Source organism: Rutidosis leptorrhynchoides, chromosome 10 (genome assembly GCF_046630445.1).
Source record: "Rutidosis leptorrhynchoides isolate AG116_Rl617_1_P2 chromosome 10, CSIRO_AGI_Rlap_v1, whole genome shotgun sequence".
Classification (NCBI taxonomy): Eukaryota; Viridiplantae; Streptophyta; class Magnoliopsida; order Asterales; family Asteraceae; genus Rutidosis; species Rutidosis leptorrhynchoides.
Window position 1 is genome coordinate 329,507,845 of NC_092342.1, and position 20,048 is coordinate 329,527,892.

At 39.4% G+C, this 20,048-nt stretch overlaps 1 protein-coding gene across 1 annotated transcript; it reads left to right on the forward strand.

Moving 5' to 3' along the window:
* Positions 1-10,086: 10,086 nt before the first annotated feature.
* Positions 10,087-18,304, forward strand: LOC139871344 (uncharacterized). Its single transcript, XM_071859064.1, has 4 exons — positions 10,087-10,235; positions 11,815-12,081; positions 12,150-12,240; positions 18,226-18,304. Exons 1-4 carry the CDS (start codon positions 10,196-10,198, stop codon positions 18,302-18,304), a joined length of 477 nt encoding a protein of 158 aa, XP_071715165.1. The 5' UTR covers positions 10,087-10,195.
* The last annotated feature ends 1,744 nt before the right edge of the window (positions 18,305-20,048 follow it).

Genomic DNA, 20,048 nt, shown 5'->3' on the forward strand with positions numbered 1-20,048 from the left:
ATCTTCCACCCAATTGTAAACCAGTTGGGTGTAAATGGGTCTACAAGAAGAAGGCTGACATGGACGGTAATGTAAACACTTTTAAGGCTCGATTGGTGGCAAAAGGTTATACTCAAACTCAAGGAATTGATTATGAGGAAACTTATTCACCAGTTGCGAGCATTAAGTCAATTAGGATACTTATTGCCATAGCTGCTTTTCATAATTATGAAATATGGCAAATGGATGTGAAAACCGCTTTCTTAAATGGCGACCTAAGTGAGGACGTATATATGGTTCAGCCGGAAGGGTTTGTAAATCCAAAGCATCCTAATAAAGTATGCAAGCTTCTAAAATCCATTTATGGATTAAAGCAAGCATCCAGGAGCTGGAATCTTACGTTTGATCAGAAAATCAAAGAGTTTGGTTTTTCTCAAAACCAAGATGAGCCCTGTGTTTACATTAGAGCTAGTGGGAGCAAAGTTGTCTTCTTGATCTTGTATGTTGATGACATACTACTTATTGAAAATGACATTCCAACTTTGCAAGATGTCAAATCTTGGCTTGGAAAATGTTTTGCCATGAAAGATCTTGGAGAAGCTAAGTATATTTTAGGAATCAGAATCTATAGAAATAGATCCAAAAGGCTTATTGGTTTGAGTCAAAGTACATACATTGACAAAATCTTACGAAGATTTAACATGCAAAACTCCAAGCGCGGAGCATTGCCCATGCAAAAGGGCATAACCTTGAGCAAGTCTCAAAGTCCTATCACACCTGATGAGATAAGACGAATGAAATGTGTTCCTTATGCTTCGGCTATAGGATCCATTATGTATGCTATGTTATGTACTAGACCTGATGTCTCGTTAGCTTTGAGTTTGACGAGTCGTTATCAACAGAATCCAGGTGAAGAACATTGGATTGCTGTTAAGAGCATTCTTAAGTATTTGCGGAGAACTAAAGATATGTTCTTGGTTTACGGTGGTTTGGAAGAAGAGTTGAGTATTAGATGTTATACAGATGCTAGCTTCCAAACTGATCGAGATGATTCCCGATCCCAGTCAGGGTATGTCTTTGTCATGAATGGCGGGGCAGTTGATTGGAGAAGCTCAAAGCAGAGCACTGTTGCACAGTCTACAACGGAAGCAGAATACATTGCTGCCTCAGAAGCTGCTCAAGAAGCTGTCTGGATTAAGAAGTTTATTGCTGAACTTGGAGTAGTTCCCAGCATTGAATTCCCTATGGAAATGTACTGTGATAATTCAAGTGCTATTATACTTGCGAAAGAATCACGTGTACGTAAAGGTAGCAGACACATTCTTCGAAAGTTTGACTACATTCAAGAAGTCGTTGAGAGGAATGATATTAGTATTCTTAAGGTTCATACAGATGATAATGTGGCTGACCCGTTCACAAAGCCCATGACACACAACAAGCATGATGATCATGCTAGTAGTATTGGACTTCGTTATGATGCTGATCTTTTTAGTTTGTAATTTAGTATTTGGATATTTATGGAACAGTTTTATCATAATGAATTGATATATTGATGGTATGATCATTTTCATTTATATCACTGTGTTCTATATTAGCATGTTTAATCCATGAGTAATTGTTGATTATTCAAAATCTCCATAATAAATCATGTTATGGGAATAACATGAATTAAGATTAATATGAATGTTGGTTATATTTATTGATGATAAATAGTTAACTTGTAGAGACCAAAATTCATATGTATTCATTGATGATGAATATTGGAATGACCCAACCGAGATATCACTACATGGATGGTTGTCAGTAGTGAATCTTTTAGTAATTATGTTTTTATGTCCTTAGACTTGAGATGCACGCCGATTTTGATGTGTGAAATATTGTACTTTGATATGGTTAAATGCTGTCCTGAATAAGGCTGTAATAAAGGCCATTATTGGGTATAATGTAAAGCTCGTGAGAGACACGTGTATACAATATAGGATTTGTTCCTCCAAAATATTTGGAGTTAGATACTTTTGAGCTCCTCGATGAATGAATAAGATATTTGTGTGGCCGCACCCAGATGTAATTAAGATGATACTTAATTAATTTGGTGATCTAATTCAATTCTAAGATCGAGAAATAAAATTGTTAAACAAATGAGAATGACCGATGATCCATATTTCAAGTTTAACTGAGGTATCTGAAACAAAAGGACGAATCACATTTAACACTTACTACAAGCAGTTCTGAGAAACTACCCTCACATGAATTTAGGGACAATGACCTGTTGCTAGATGGTATCAATTGTTTGTATAGTTACTTGTTGTTGTACCATACACAAGTGGGAGTCTGTAGGATTAATGTGCAAGGTACAACATATAACTATATGGCTAAATTTATTTGAGCCTTCGGGGTCACACACATATACACCTAGACATCAAATGAAATATATATATGATGTATATATATCACTCAAGTAACAAAATAAATAAATAAATAAATAAGTGATTAATTATTTAAATGGAATCTAACTTTTGGAAAGCAATCGAATTGCCTGTGCAAGGATTGTTTATATGCAATTATGAATGCCACATTTTTGCAAAAGAATTGTTTATTAATGTTGGTAGACCCAAAATTAGCTTAAAGCCTTCATCACTTGCAAATGGAGATTAAACAATGTTAAATAGTTAGGTAAATGTTCTGCCACTTTGTTTTTTAAATAGAACAAGTTGGTCAAAGTTGATAACACACTCAAATGGACAATTCATATATAAGAAGTTGTAAGGAGATACTCGTGGTGAGAGAATGCAACTAGCTCACAGATAATACAACAAAAGAAATCCACAGTTCTTTTAATTTTCCATAAAAGGAACAACGTTTACGGGAGTAATATTATTTATTGTATTAATATAATTTGATTATATTAATACGTTACTTGGGGTTTGGACTAGCATCCATTGACGGTCGTTTGAAGTGTAGTGTGGACTATCCAAAGAGACGGTCATACTATTGATCGTAGATTTATCTCCTACAATCCATTTCTTCAGGAAAGGTATATCGTTTACTCATTTTGTGAATTTATATATTTTGACAATTATTAGTGGTGTAATTGGATCTTAGTGGAACCGTTAATCGTGTGTATGTTTAGTAATGTAAAATAAGTTTATTTTAACTATCCGCTGCGTTAATCTGAATGTAAAAGTACACACGGTTTTCCATCAGTTCCATGATGGTATAGGTTTATACTGATTTAGTTAGGATTGTTGCAATTGGTCGAATGAGGCTACAAGACTTAAGCCATTAATGAGAGAGCGGGTGCTCAAAAATAAGAGAGTAACAAAAGGCTTGACCTCGACAAAATCTCTTGATGGTCAGACTCTCAAAAGTCTTGTCATTTATTATATTAATTCTTTTAAGTCTAATTCTGATTTGATCGATGTCGATGATATAATTTACTTGACGCATGTGACATTGTTGGGCGGGTTTCGATATATATGATGGGTTTACTCATGTCTTTCTGCTAATATGTGTATTACAAATCATGAACTCATAATGATTTTATGATCGAATAGTGTAATTGAAATTATGAACTCACAAACGAGAGATACGACAAACACAAATGCTATTAGAAATATGTTTAGTGATTGTGATTTTCTTTCTGTTCATTGTGTATCATGTAATTAAATAAAATAATTATAGTTCTTTCAATGTATCGTTTTCGTATTACTATAATTTTTTTTTTACATAATCCCGCCAATTTGCTAGATTATGTACTGTATTTCTTACCTGAAAAGACAAGACATCGTGTGTACAGACAACACAAAAGATATGGCTTTGTTTATTATGTTTATTCATGCCCTTAGATGTCCTTGAAGCATACCTCAACCATAAGTAATATTATGAACACGAGGCACGAGTCAAGTATGAAGACGAGTGGCCCATAACATCTTAGCTAATTTATTTTGACCCGTTTTAGCAAGCTTTATGTATATTATAATAAATGAGGGAAATGGAAGTTCATGATTTGTACAACTGTGATTTTCCAAGCTAATATATGAAGCTATAAATGAGAGAAATCGAACGGTTCAATCCAAACGCTATTAAAAGATATTTGGAGAGCGCGATATTCTTTATCATCGATCTAAAGTTGATTGCGTTGATGTAACTAAAAAAATATATATTGTTTCTAAATTTAATAAATTTTCTTTTAAAATTCCGCGAATCCGCGGGTATTAAACTAGTTACGATTACATTTTAGTACAATTTAAAAAGATCAAAGCTCATAAACAACCAATATAATTGTTCAAAATTAAAGATAACCCAATGAACATTGAATTGAATATTCTTCTTAATGTAGGGTTCAAAATGAAAATTGGAAACTTGGCCAATTCTATCATCAAAAATGGATATATGTTTGTTCTTCAGAACACAAGTATTGATGGTGTTTTTGTACGTTCAACGTTAGTTAGTTAATCTATTCTACCTTAATTAATCACACGTGTTCTAAATTTTTATTTTCCACAAATGCATGCAACCACGATTTCTTCCCAAGACGAAATATACGTTAACTTCCGCAATTCATGCAAACCGTTAACTATAATATTTATGAATCTGAAAAACATATTTATAAATATAAATTATAAATTATAAATTATAGATATATGTAATAGCACAAGATTGTGTTTCTGAATCTGAATCACGCGTAGAGATGCCTTTAAGCTTAAGGATGGGAGGTCGCCAAAAAAAGTTGTCCATGATGCCCGGATGTCATACTAGCTACTATACCAGGGACGAGCTAAAGCGTGAATATTGTGCCAATAACCCAGTCAGTATTTAATTTCGTATACCATGGACGAGATTAAGCGTGAATATTAAAATTTCGTATGATTTATTAATTATTTTTTAGCTCTTAATGGCCTGTTTACTTTTATTTCATTAAGTTGCTATATGGGTATATATGGCTATATGGATATAGATGTTTTTATAGAGTAAGTTATGAATGAGTAATAGGCGTTTACTTTTTCTACTAAATAACCGTCTTAATAACATCAAATGACTATCTTACCCTTAATTCAAACAATCAATCAATTGTTACATTTGAAATATATTAAATCAGTTGAAGTATATTATGTTTATATATACTACAGTCCTTAAAAAATAAATAAATTTGTTTATAAGTAAAATCAATGTATATAAACGAACATGTCGCCAAAGAAATAAGGAAACATCACCTCACCTTTTAATAGTTAATTAATATAATATAGAAAGTGGAGGGTACAGTGGTAATGAAGTCGGCAATATGGGGAGCACACTACTTTCTCGCCTGACCGAATAATGCATGTATATAGTTTGTATTAATATTTAAGTCATAAGTAAACACCCATGTTTGGTGACCGATTAATCATTTCAGTCAATTAAGGTCAATAAGCTATAAGTAAACAAGCCTAGTATGCTTATGCATTCTTTCAGTAAAATATTGGGATGAACCTTCTAATTGCTGGACGATACATCCTACTATCACTGAGACATCTTATATGGAATATTGTAAGTCGAATTCGATTTATATTACTTTTAAGCCAATCTAGTTGTTTTCTTATTGAGAAATGATGCACAAACAAAACTTTTAGATCAGTGATCTCAACCATCATGCACATGCTCACGAGAAAAGACTTAGATATCAAACTCGCATCAACACTTTCTCGATGACTCGGAGAGACCGATGACACATTCAACACCAATATATCATCACACAATTCCTCAAAAATTCGACTTACTATAAGAACCGCCTTCATGGCTCAATGGTTCAACAACCCCAATATCTTGAGTATTGGGCATGGTTGGAGGTCAAGTGTTCGATCCATGTCGTAAAAAAGTCTGCGACGAATGTTTTACCGTCACGTACACAAGTATTCGACCCGTCCCACATGCCCGTATGAATTGATGGACCGGGTCCGCGTTATGTGATTCCAGTTTCCGTCCGAAAACGCGTGTGTGCGTGAAAAATGATTGGGTTGATAGTTTCTATCCCCGTTAATGGTTTCAGAGCTAACTTACTAGGAGGTGATTCTCACACACCACTTTTTGATCCATGTACACCTAATTACCTATTTTATCCTTAATTGTACTTACAATTGTTGAATGAATTATATAGATTGGCCCAAGTCCGATTGTGGGCTTGGGTCCATTAGGATTTTTAGGGTTCACTATGTATCGCGCTATAAATACGGCATCAATAACACAATTATAGTCACTGGTTTTATAGCGCGATACATAGTAACCCTAAAAACCCTAATGGACCCAAGTCCACAATCGGACTTGGGCCAATCTATATAATTCATTCAACAACAATAATAATAAGATTAATCTAGGAGCATAATTGTGAATTTATGAGATAATAGTGTATATTGATAAAAAAGAAGCTGTGTGAGGATCAACTCTTTTTCTAAAAATACTATATTAATTAAATACATCAATTTATAATAATTAATGTTAAAAGTACAACTGAATTCGTCTTCAAATAACTTAAAAATAAAGAAACTCATGGCAACATCTTGAGGGGCAGAGGCGCGAGCAGTAGCGGTGCCATTGACGGGTGCCATTGAACCAGTCCTATTTTTTTTTTTTTTTAAAAATACCCATATAATAAATGGAATAATAAATAATTATACATGTTTTTTTCTCTTATTATTTCTTTCGTCATATTTGTCCATATCTTTTTCGTTTGTTTGTCCAAATTTCTTTCTGTAATTCTTATATTTTCTTATATTGTTTCTTACTCCTTATTAATTATGTACCATACTGCTTTTCTGTTTGATGATAAAAGAAATTGACACGGAGCTAGCAACTTTTTCTTTTTTGCAAAAAACAAAAAAAAAAAAAAAAAAAAAAAAATTTATAACATGTCTTGATCTCGAAGGAAAACAAGAAAACAAAGTAACAAAACAAACAATTTCTTTTATAAGTACCTTGAGATGACTTTGTCATATATAAGTAACTTAGAGATCTCTTTGGCTTATGATTTTGTTGCTTTGTTTAATTAATCAATAAAAAAGGTGAAGCGGATGATGAATATTCTGACTTCTACGAGATTACGTTGGCAACTAAGGATGGGGTCACAATCAAAACAAGTAAGATTGGACCGGTTGGATCACCATCAAATGGTAACATTTAAATCCCAATTCATACATACATACATACATATATATATATATATATATATATATATATATATATATATATATATATATATATATATATATATATATATATATATATATATATATATAACGGCAGGATCAATGGGGAAGTAACCAATCGGGGGGAAGCGGGGGGAAGCAAATTTTTTTTTTTTTCATTTTTTTTTGAAATTTTTTTTTCCGGCATCAAGATCACAAGAAAATATGAACATTTAGAAGAGACACTTCGTGATGAATGTTATTATTTAGGCGGGAAAACGATCGACAAAAATAACATTCAACATAATATTGTTCGTGAAGAATATGAACGTTTTTTTTCTTCATATTTTGTGAAGTAAAATTTAGCCCGATTTAGAGTTTAGGGTTTGGTGTTTTGGGTTTATTCCATAAACCCAAAACACCAAACCCTAAACCCTAAACTCTAAACCGTTCGTGTTAAAAACTCAATCTAAATTCTAAATTCTAAATCTAAACCCTAAACCCTAAATTTCTAAACCCTAATATCTAAACCCTATAAACCCTAATATCTAAACCCTAATATCTAAACCCCAATAGCTAAAACCTCAAAATACGCTCGAAAAACACGATAATTGTTATATATTACTTCTTCGAACGTTTTTCCGCCAAAATAAAAATATTTATCACAAAGTGTCTCTACTAAATGTTCATATTTTTCATCTCATCTATAATGTTCGTGAACAAAGTTTTTTCAAAAAACGAAAAAAAATAAAAAAATTTTGCTTCCCCCCGCTTCCCCCCGAATGGTTACTTCCCTCTTGATTCTACCACTATATATATATATATATATATATATATATATATATATATATATATATATATATATATATATATATATATATATATATATATTAAATAGATCAAATGAGAACTTTTTTGTGTGAGAACCCTGAGAACTTCAAAATACACCAAAATACACTGAAATTCGAATAAAAAGTGGCGGGCGAGCAAAAAACAAGGAATTCGAGCAAAAAACAAGGTATTCGAACAAAAAAGTTGAAATTTGAACAATAACAAAAAAGGCGGACGAACAAAAATGTGAAATTCGAACAAAAATGGTGAAATTCGAACAATTTTGTGTTCTACATTTTTGAAATTCGAACAAAAAAATGTAGAACACAAGGAATTCGAACAAAAAAAATTGAAATTCGAACAAATTTGTGTTCTACATTTTGATAATTAGAACAAAAAATAAATAAATAAAAAATTTTGCTCGCCCGTGTTTTTTTTTTTGCTCGAATTTCAACTTTTTTGCTCGAATTCATTGTTTTTTGCTCGCCCGCCATTTTTTTTTCTCGAATTTCAGTTTATTTTTGAGTTCGTAGAGTTCTCACACTAAAAAAATTCTTACTGGATCCTCTCCCTATATATATATATATATATATATATATATATATGATGAGAACTAACTATTGGCTAGAACTATGAGAATCAAAGGGCAATTTTAAATAAAAACTCATTTAGGATTTAGGGTTTAGAATACATTGTGTAGGGTTTAGATCCCTAAATTCTAACTTTAAACCTTAAACTCTAATTATATAATAATATGCCTTAAATCTTTAATCACAAATTTTTAACTCTAATTACTAATATTTTTTTCTAAGTCTTTATCATTTTTTCTAAGTCCTTTAATGTTATACCCTTTGTTCTCATAGTTCTTACTAACATCCGGTTCTCACATGATCCTTCAATATATAACAGTGGCAGAACTAAATGTTTTTTTTTTTTCATCAGAGGCAAAAAAAAAAAAATTTAAAACCGTAGCAAATTTTTATGGGCAAAATATGGAGCATTTGAGTAAAATATGGAGGATTGTGGGAAAACATAGAGGTTTTGTGGCAAATTTTTAAAACTTTTGAACAAAATTTGAAGATTTTAGAGGTAAAATATGAAGACTTCTAGACCAAAAAAATTCACTAAAAGAAAAATGAAAAAATCTAAAATATTTGCATTAAAAAAAAATTACAAATCCATTGAGGACAGGTGTCACCCTTGCCCGTATTCGCATCTATATATATATATATATATATATATATATATATAATATGATATGAAATTAAAATTAATTTCAATTCACTATTGGCTAAGTATAGCAGTCTTGGCTAATTATGGTAATCTTATCATTGTAATTAACACTTGTTAATTAATAACTAATAGGAGCCACTCATAGTGCTGTCAGAAAACAACTCATAGCTGAAATGGAGGTGCTGCGTTCAGGAAATGAGAAAAATGCATTAGTAGCCTTGCTAGTTCGAGCATTTAAAGGGTATTTTGGGAAGTAAATAAAAATTATAATGGATCTATCAAATTGGAAAGTAAAATATCATCTTTGAATAAGTTAACAGGTCTTTCATGTTTGAACATCTCTGATTATCATGATTATAGTTGCTGGAAAATGAACATGAATAAATATATTTTTTTCTTTCACTATCTTTAGTGCCATAGTAATCTTCAAAGTTACGAGGTATATATTTTCACCATCTTTTCGTCTGAAAATAACTCACTTTTGATTTTTAAAAATTTTCCGTTTTGTCTAAACATCTTTTTGTTTTTTCTATATAGTATCCTCTTAAAATTATATAATTTAATGTATGGTAGTGTCAGGACCACAAATGTATTAGCTTAACGGATTTATTTTATGTATGTTAGCGTTCGAGACCACTCACGTAACATTAGTAAATTAGAGGAATTTACCAAATATATAAATAAAAAACATAGGGACTCCACGTGAAATTTGGGGTAAAATACAGGGACCACCCAAGTAATTTTCTCTTCTAAGAAATTAATATAGTTAAATAAATTTATGAGTTTTTGTTGCTGCTCCATCGTTGTCGAATACACTATGTACTGTAATATATATTGATCATGCATATTTTAACCGAGGGGTCTTAACATGATTGCTCAACGTAAAGGAGGGGTTTAAGGATCTTAGAACGTGGCTCTCCGGTCCGGCTACCGTGAATAACCCTGGCCGACATGATGATGTCGGCGGGGTGGCCAAGTGATTAAGTCCACCTTCGATGACGTCCGTCGATCAGAAGGCCCCAAGCAAGGTTGTAGGTACCAGTTAATAAAGAACTAACCTGTTAACCTTTAGAAGATGATAGAGGATGTAAGTCACGTAGGATGTGTGGTAGAAGATGGCTACGTAACGTGGTCTGTTGCTAACGACGATTAGGGTTTGTATTTATAGGCAAACCCTAATTCTAGAACCGTCATAGGATAGTGATAATCGTTTCCATAACCATCTCCCCCGAATCACGGATATAATTATGGAAAAGATATTTGCTTGTTAGCTAAGCAACCGCCGTAAAGGGACCAGATACGGATCCGCATGCCGCATGACGCATGAGAGCACCATAGCGCATGCCCGTGTGTATGTTACATGCGCATGCGGGCTGCGGTATCATTAAGTCCCCCCAGTTTGATGTTATATGACGCAAGTCATATGATATCAAACTATTAAGCGAAAAAGAGAAAACAAAAGGACGACGAGCATTTAATGTCCTCGCGTGCGCCTCGATGCCTGTCACAATCGCAGAAGCCCATTCGGCTGACAAGACATAAAGTAACAGTGCCGCAGGCGTGTGCGAACCACGCGCGTGTTTGTAATCATTCTTAACTGACACCACGCGCGATCTGCAAATGCTACCCGCCGATTGCATTACACGTGTATGGCCACGATCACACCATTCCAACCCACGCTCCCCCAATCTTGCCTATAAATAGCCCCAAATCACACACATTTTCACTTTTCCGGTGTCAAGCTTCCCAAATACGCTCTCGCCTCCAAATCCTATCAATTCCGATCAACTCCGTCATATTCCGATCGTCATTTAAAGGTCAGTCGTTCTCCATTCATCTAAAAATGACCAAAGCTAATGAAACTTTCGTAGAGAATGTAGAGTCCAACATAGGCCAGAAAAACATCGACCACTTAGTTAAGCAATACCCCCCTCTAGCGGGTTACAATCCGGTACCACCACTGCCTAGCCAGCGAGCCCATCAGCCACCAGAGAATAAGGTGGCGATCTACGAACATGCTTTTAAGCATGGTAATTTTAGGGTTCCACCCACCGACTTTTTTTAGGCGTACTAGATCATTTCAAAGTAGGGCTAGGGCAATTGCACCCGTATGCTATAGGCAAAATCGTTCTATTCGAGATGTGGTGTGTTGCACTCAACACAGTACCATTGGTGAAGGTTTTTTGCCACCTATTCCGCTTAGCCAACCACCATAAATCTTGGTTCACCTTCTTCGCACGCCAAAATTTCACAAAAACCCCGAAATCGAATGCGGGAAGTTGGAAAGAAACTTTTTTCTTCGTCGACCAGACCGTAGTAGGCACTGGCTTCCCGCAGACGCTCATTTGGTGCGAGAAGGTAGAAAAAGATGTGAACAAGATGCCAGCGTTGGATGACGAGGAGAAAAAGTTGTTGAAGCAGTGCGTCAACGCACAACTGGTGCACCGTTCGTATGGTAATGTTATGCTGCGGTTGGGGAAGATCTCCGCGTATTGGCCTTGGGAGGATGTGCGGCCGACCATAGTTGGCCCCGATGGAAAGGGTAGGAATAGCATAAACGCGTACTTACATAAATTTTTGTATATTTTCTAACGCAGGCGTTTATTGTTTGCAGAGATGAGGATGAAGAAGGTGCTTACCGCGGAGGAGATTGCTGGGATCTCTTTCCGCAAGCAGGATGTGGACAAACAGCTAGAGCAGGCAGCTGCTAGCGAACATGTGGAGGAAACGCCGGCGGAGTCAGGCAATAAACGCAAGGCGGCTGGGACGTCCGAGGCTCAGAAGAAGAAGAAGAAGACTCCTAAGCAGCTGGAGGATATGCGCAACGACAATTTTGTTGCCATCGAGCCGCGGTCCGCAGACCTACCTCCCCCCATTAATGGTGAGCGTTTATTTTTTCGCATGTATACCGCGTAGAAAAATCTGCGTACTAATCTGAGTATTTTGCAGAGCATGTGGAGGAGACGCAGCCAACAACACCGCGGGTCAACCCCGAGCTGCAGGCCACTGCCACATCCAAAGACAAGGCGATCCCCGTCGAGTCTGAGTCTACATTACCTCCTCCGCAAGGCAGCTTCCGTGTTGCCAACCTCCGCCAACTTTGCCAGTCCTCCGCAGAAAATGCTGCGGAGCAATCTGCATTCTTGCAGCAAATCTTCCCAGCAGAGTTCCGCGAGCAACTGGCCGCGCTGCCGTTCAACCAGGCGCTCAACGCCTTTGTCCAGAACGGGCTGGTATTCTTTGGGATGTTTGCGGATCAAGCCCGTCGATCCTCCAGCCTATACGATGTTGCACTGCGCAAAGAGGTGGAGTTGGGTTTGCTGCAGGCGGGTGTAGATCAGGTCAAGAAGGACAGGGACGCTGCTGAGGAGGCCCGCAAAGCTGTTGAATTGACTGCGGCCGAAACCAAGACCCTCTTGATTCAAGAAAGAAAAAAGAATCAAGAGCTTGTGGGTGCGGTTGATCAGGCAAAGGGGGAAACTGAGCGAGTGAGGCTGGAGTTGGAAAAGGTGACGAGGGAGAGGGACGATGCGGTTACCAACCGCGAGCTGGCCGAGGCAGATATGACAAAGCTGCGCACCGCACTCCCTGCAATTGTGCAGAAAGTGATGGACTCCGAGCCCGTGTCCGACCGGTTTAATGCCTATGTCGATGCGGTCAAGGACCATGAGGTGAACAAGGCTGTGCGGGAAGTGATCCAGGCATGCGGCCTAACTCCACCGTTCCCCGACATTGTCCAAAAGAAATTAAAGGAGGGAACGGCCGCGGCGCTGCTGGAGGCGGAAGAGGCAATCAAGTCCATCCCTATCCCTTTGATCAATGCGTTTGCGGCTGACCCGACGATGCCGCTTGATGGGTTTTTGAAGGAGGATTACTAGAGTAGTTTGTGCCGTAAGCCCTAATCTTAGGCAGGTAATTGTAAATGTATTTTGGAGCCCTAAGTCCCATGTTGGGCAGGCATGTGAAACAATTACTTATGTAATAATTTATTTGGATGTGTATATATGTTTGTCTGTTATGCATGCGTGATATCCTTGTTTATATATCGCGAATCAAAACAAATTATGAACCGCATGCGCATGCGCATAGTTAACCACAACTTATGCGTATGCGGATGGTACTGCGTAAAATAAACCAATATTTTAACTTACCTTTAACAATTTAGACTCAAAAGCTACTGCGCTATTGCTTTGTCATGTACTAGAGGTGCACTATTAGTTGTATGGTAAGCAAACGCAACTAAAAACAAACCAATGTTTTTATGCTTAGGAGTTCCTCAAGCAAACCAATGCGAGAGCGATTACGCACAAGCAAACCAATGCTTGTATTTTTTTTTAAAGTCAACTTTGCAGCCATCTAGTCTGCGTGGCGCTTGGCTAGGGGAAAACCAATTCCCTTCGCCTGCCGTTATTGTCTAGCCTTGTAACCAAACAGGCTTCTACCGCACGGGGGCTAGAGGACACCCCTTAAGTAGGCAGGAAACGCATACAAAAAATATAAATGGACAACAAAAGTATGCGCATGTAATTATTTTTATTTGGCATTAATTATGATTACAACTGCGACATATCCGAAAGGATGAAAAATAAAATAATGTGCTAAACAAATTGGAGTGATCAAGTCCATCTAGCTACATGTAACATTTTTTCAATAACGTCGCATGCCAAGTGCGTTTCACAGGTTTGCCATCTAATGTCTCTAGATGGTATGCCCCGGTGTTGCTTGCTTTTGCTACCCTGTATGGGCCCTCCCAACGAGGTCCCAGTTTCCCAGTATCTTCCGCATGACTTGCATCGTTCTGGCGCCAAACCAAATCACCGCACTTATAAGTGCGTGAACGCACACGCTGATTGTAATACTTTGCGATTTTCTGCTTGTTATTTGCTTCGTTAACAGCCGCAGAGAGTCTGCGTTCTTCAAGCAGATTAAGATTTTCCCGCAGAGCTTCAGAGTTATTTTGTTCATCAAAGTTTTGTATGCGGAACGTTGGTACCCCAATCTCTGCGGGTACAACAGCTTCTGACCCATAAACCAAACTAAACGGAGTCTCACCAGTGCTTGCTTTGGGTGTGGTTCTATGCGCCCATAAAACCTTTGGAAGCTCATCCACCCAACCAACGCGGTCATGACCCAACCTTGCCTTGATTCCAGCAACTATATCTCGGTTGGTAACTTCGCACTGGCCATTCGCCTGCGGATGCGCAACTGAAGTAAAAGTTTGCTTAATATTAAGCTCCGCACACCAACTGCGAAAAGGATCGCCGGCAAATTGTGTACCGTTATCACTAACAATTTCATTGGGTATGCCGAATCGACAGACAATGTCTTCCCATACAAAATTCCGCACTCTTTTCCCTGAAATTGTTGCCAGCGGTTTCGCTTCGACCCACTTCGTGAAGTAATCGATTGCAACAATTAAGAATTTGACATTTCCTGCGTGTGCAGAATATGCGTAAGATAATGACGTAAGTAGCATATTTAGCAAATGAATGGCAATATTACCTTGGCCTTTGGGGAATGGTCCGACTATGTCGATCGCCCATTTGCAGAATGGCCATGGTGAGGAGACCGGTATCATTGGATGCGCAGGTGCCCTGCTGATAGGTGCATGTATTTGGCATGATTCGCATTGCTTGACAATACGCGCCGTGTCTGCGTACATAGTAGGCCAATAATAACCTAACCGCATGATTTTTGACACAATGGACCTGTGTCCCGAATGAAGGGCGCATGCACCCTCATGCACCTCGCGTATAACTTCCTCTGCCTCTTTCGGACCTATGCACCTTAAATGCGGTCCCAAATAGTTTCTTCGATACAAGACGTCACCCTCGAGGGCATAAAGTGGTGCCTTTGTGCGGACTTTCTTCGCATCAGAGGAGTCCGCGGGTGAAGTGCCGTCCCGTAAAAAAGCAATGATGGGCGTCATCCACGTTGGGCTTGATTCCTCAACCGGTGCCACTAGAGGCATCATGACAATAGATTTTGCGTTGAGTTCCTCTATTAGAATTTTCTTACCCATATGATCAAAAGCCAAGGCAGCTAGTTTGCTTAGCGCATCCGCCTTCTTATTTTGCCCCCGCATTACGTGCGAGATTTGAAAAGCCTCGAACTGGTCAGCGAGATTATGAACAAGCGATAAATATTGCTGCATAGCAATGTCGTGCGCTTCGAAGTCTCCGCAGACTTGATTGCATACTAGCTTTGAATCCACGTAAGCGTACAAGATTTTAACATTTAGCTTATGCGCGATGCGCATACCTGCTAGCAGAGCCTCATACTCTGCTTCATTGTTTGTGACAGCAAAATTAAACCGCAGTGCGTACGTATGTTCCTCACCGCCTGGACCTGTCAAAATTACACCTGCGCCTGCGCCAGATGCGCTACACGCACCATCGGTGTATAATTCCCATGGTGATAGAACAGGTGCGGGCGGATCTTGATGTTCTGCTGACGCTACGACATCCGCAGGTATTTCTGCTAGGTAGTCAGCAAGTATTTGACCCTTAACCGCACTGCGTGAAGAAAAGTTTATTTCATGTTCTCCCAATTCGACTGCCCACTTGGCCATTCGGCCAGAAATCTCGGGCTTGTACAGTACCTGAATGAAATAAAATGATTGCGTTAGTCAATGCGGTAACCCCGGTCATTGCCGCAAAGTAATCATGTACCAACCTGTTTGATTGGCTGATCAGTTAGAACCACAATCGGATGTGCTTGAAAGTATCGGCGTAAACGCCGCGCTGTATGGACAAGCGCATATACTAACTTCTCTATTGGCGAGTAGTTTACTTCGCTTGATGTCAGCGTCTTGCTTACGAAGTAGACCGGCATTTGTGTCTGAGAAAACCTCAGCGTTAAAGTTCTGCGAAATAAATAATGCAAGTAAATTGATAAGTTACCTTTTCGCGGTCTGCGATGAGAACTGAACTGATTGCTTCCTTTGATGCCGCAAGGTACAGCGTTAACGTCTCCCCAGGGACTGGCGCAGTAAGTGTTGGTAACTCTGCAAGCACCTTTTTCATCTCCTGAAAGGCTGATTCTGCTTCCTGAGTCCAGACAAAATCCTTTTTCTTCAAACAGTTTTTCAAAGTGTTAAAGAATGGTAGCTGACGCTCTGCGGCTTTTGACAAAAATCGCGTGATTGCTGCGAGCTTTCCAGTGAGACTCTGCACATCTTTCTTTGTTTTCGGAGATGGTAAATTATCAATAGCTTCAATCTTTTTGGGATTAGCCTTGATACCCCGCGCTGTCACCACATGACCTAGAAACTTGCCTTCCTCCTCTCCAAAGCTACATTTAAGCGGATTAAGCTTCATGTTGATCCTTCGCAGAGACGCAAACGTTTCTAGGATGTCTGCGAGCATGTCCTCTTCGGTGTTGCTTTTGATTACCAAGTCATCGACATACGCTTCAAGATTTCTGCCAATTTGAGGCTTGAATGCTGCGTCAATTACACGCTGATAGGTCGCGCCCGCGTTCTTCAAGCCGAAAGGCATCTTTGTGTAACAATAAATACCCTGCAGCGTATGAAAAGCAGTCTTGTCTTCGTCTTCCGCAGCCATTAGAATTTGGTGATAACCTTTGTATGCGTCCAGAAAGCACTTATATCTGAATCCAGACAAAGATTCAACCTTCCAGTCTATCTCCGGGAGAGGGTAATTGTCTTTAGGACATGCTTTGTTAATGTCTTTAAAATCAACGCACATTCGCCAGTTACCATCAGCCTTTTTCACCAACACCGGATTGGCAACCCATGTTTGATAACGTACTTCGCGTAGAATGTTTGCTTTGACAAGGTTGTCTACTTCTGCGCATAGCCAATCACTGCGGTCTAAAGCCATATGCCGCTTCTTTTGTCTAACAGGTGTGAGCGATGGATTAACATTCAATTTATGTTCCGCAATGTCCCGCGGGACACCTGTCATATCTGATTCGCGCCATGCGAAAACATCTGCGTTTGCGGACAATATACCATGTAACTTAGCCTTGGTTTCAGCAGATAAACCTGCGCCGATTTTTATACCCTTATCTGGATGCAAGCGATTAGCAATGACCGCACTGCTTGCAATCTGCTCCCCGACGCTAGGGATGTTAATTTGCACAACTGACGCACATATCTCAATCGTTTGATGTGACGCCATTGTGGCAACTCCTCCCTTAGTAGGAAACTTAATCAAACCGTGCACTACCGAAGGTATGATGTTAAAACGCCGTATGAAATTTCTTCCCAGTAGCGCATTATATCGCGAAGTCGAGCGAACCACATAAAAGTCAACTAATTTGTTCCTTATTAACTGCGGATTCTTGTCATCTTCGAGCTCTATTAATAACTCTATCCGTCCCACGGGCCATGAGCTTTCTCCGGAAAAACCAGACAGCGTGATATCAGACGGACGTAGCTGCGCCTTCACGCGTTCGGGAAGAAATTGATAGCAATGCTCGTACATAATGTCAACGCCGCTCCCAGTGTCGACATGCATGCGCTTGACCTGCACCCCGCAAGAAGGAATGCGGCACTTGATAATGATAGGTTCATTCACCCTGTCAATTGACATCACAGGAGGGAAAGTGATTGGAAGAAGTTCCCAATCCTGATGATCGTTATACTTTCTTTGCTGACCTAATTTCTCTGCGTCAACCATGTTAATGGTTAAATCAGCATTTTTGGTCTTATCCACTTTCTGCCACGCGAAGGTTTTAGTTTTTGACCCCTCCTCTGCGGCTTTCCCTTTATCTTTCTTTGGCGGTTTGAGGTGATCCAACTTACCCGCACGGAGCGCCTCCAGTACCCGTTCCATCAAGTTTTTACACCTATTCGTATCGTGCCCGTAATCATCGTGAAATTCACAATACTTTGTCTTATCCCGCTTACCAAATTCTGTAAGCGGAGTTGGGACCGCGAAGGTCGCGCATACTGGCTCCGTCGCCAAAATTTCTTTGGGCGTTTTGGATAAGCTTTTAAGAAGCGCATAGTTCTGATTGTTGATGCCGCACTGATTATTGCTTCGATAATTGCCATTAGATCTCCCCTTTTCACTTCTGATAGGACCGCCACTATGGTAACGCCCGCGAGAATTGTTTTCGCGGTTTTGATCTCGTGAGCGGTCATCATCATCCTTTTTTTCATTTCGCGAGCTGCTTGTGGGAACATCGTTATCTTCGCCACTCCGCATATAATCGTGACATTCTTTAAGCGCCTCAGCGTAAGTTGTTGGCACCGTATGACGCAAACGCTTGACTAGCGTTGGGTGCCGTTCTGAATTGATGCCATGTATGAGTCCTGATATCTGTTGTTCTGGCTTGAGATCTGGAATGCGCAAACATTCATTAGTATACCTTGTGAGATACTCTCCCAAAGATTCCTTGGATTTCTGCGTAATATCATGGCATTCAATGTGAGTGCGCTTGCGTGGTCTTTGATTCTGATACTGCAATAAAAACTTTGTTCGCAGATCCATGAATCCGGCAATACTGCCCGCCGGGAGTTTATTGAACCATTCGCGAGCAATGCCCTGCAAGGTCATTGGAAATATTTGGCACGCAACCGGATCCACCCAACCTTGAGTGCGCATTGCACCCTCAAAGCGCTGTAAAAAGTCATCCGGATCGGACAAACCATTGTAAGTACCTAGCGTACCAGGTATCTTTGGTGCTGCTGGAAACGGATATGCAGTTATGTGCGGAGGAAATTTGTCAAAAGTAGTCGGTAGCTCGAAAGGTGGTTTAACAGGATCCCCTTTTAAACCCGCAAAGAAACGCCGCATCATGTCCTGAACGAAGTCAGGCTGCGAAAATAAGTGAACCATGTCAGGGGGTGCGGCCTGCATAAATTGCCCTGCAAGATTAGCCTGCCCCTGAATATTTTGCCAAGGTTGACCCTGCATCTGCGGATATACCCACGGCTGCGGTGTTGGAAAAGAGGGATTACTTGAAGATGCCGAATACACAGGTTGTAAGGGGAGCGAGACCTGTGGCGCAGATGCCTGCGAAAACTGAGGATACACACTCAAGAGCCCAACCGTTTGCGCTGTGCTTTGTTGTTGCGCTGTTATTGGCGCCCAATGAGAGTTTGCGTCTGGAATGACACCAAATCCCCAGCTGTTAAGTAACGCCTGCGCATCCGCAGGGGTTAAGAATTGAGAAACTGGGCGCGGTGGTTGCCAAGGTTGCAGGGGTGTAAACGACGAGTTTTGCTGAATAGTCTGCGTCTGCAGAGGTATCGAAACAGTGGTACTGTAAATAGGTACCTGGCCGCAGCAAACTACATGTGGTCCCATGGTTTCGCCACCAGCGTTTATCGGGATAACCCTTGGACCCACCGATGAAAAATCCAACCGCGTGGTTGTGACTGGTGAGTTTGCTCTTGGCGGTGTAACCCCATCCGGATATATCGGCTTAAACCGCTGAAAGGGTTCGCCGGATACAGGTGGGGGGTACATTGTGTACCCTGCTTGAGCAGCCGCCTCCGTAGTCAAAACTGGCGTTTGCTGACTACCAGACGGCGCGTGTTGAATTGCTGTTTGAGTATGCTCCGATGATTCCTCGGAAGTCATGATACTGTTAAAAAGAAAAAATTCAAAAAATTCTGTAAATAGCGAATCATAATTCAAAACCTAAAAAGAAAGAACAATTAAACAGTTTTGAATTAATTCGACTCTCAATGAAAGCACCACTTGATCATGCATATTTTAACCGAGGGGTCTTAACATGCTTGCTCAACGTAAAGGAGGGGTTTAAGGATCTTAGAACGTGGCTCTCCGGTCCGGCTACCGTGAATAACCCTGGCCGACATGATGATGTCGGCGGGGTGGCCAAGTGATTAAGTCCACCTTCGATGACGTCCGT

Bases quoted from the DNA above. Each gene is read 5' to 3' on its own strand.
- LOC139871344 (XM_071859064.1), top strand. From the start codon at position 10,196: ATGACGTCCGTCGATCAGAAGGCCCCAAGCAAGGTTGTAG. The intron at 10,236-11,814 runs GTACCAGTTAAT...TATTGTTTGCAG, and splicing joins GGCCCCAAGCAAGGTTGTAG to AGATGAGGATGAAGAAGGTG. The intron at 12,241-18,225 runs GTCTGAGTCTAC...AATTGCCATTAG, and splicing joins GACAAGGCGATCCCCGTCGA to ATCTCCCCTTTTCACTTCTG.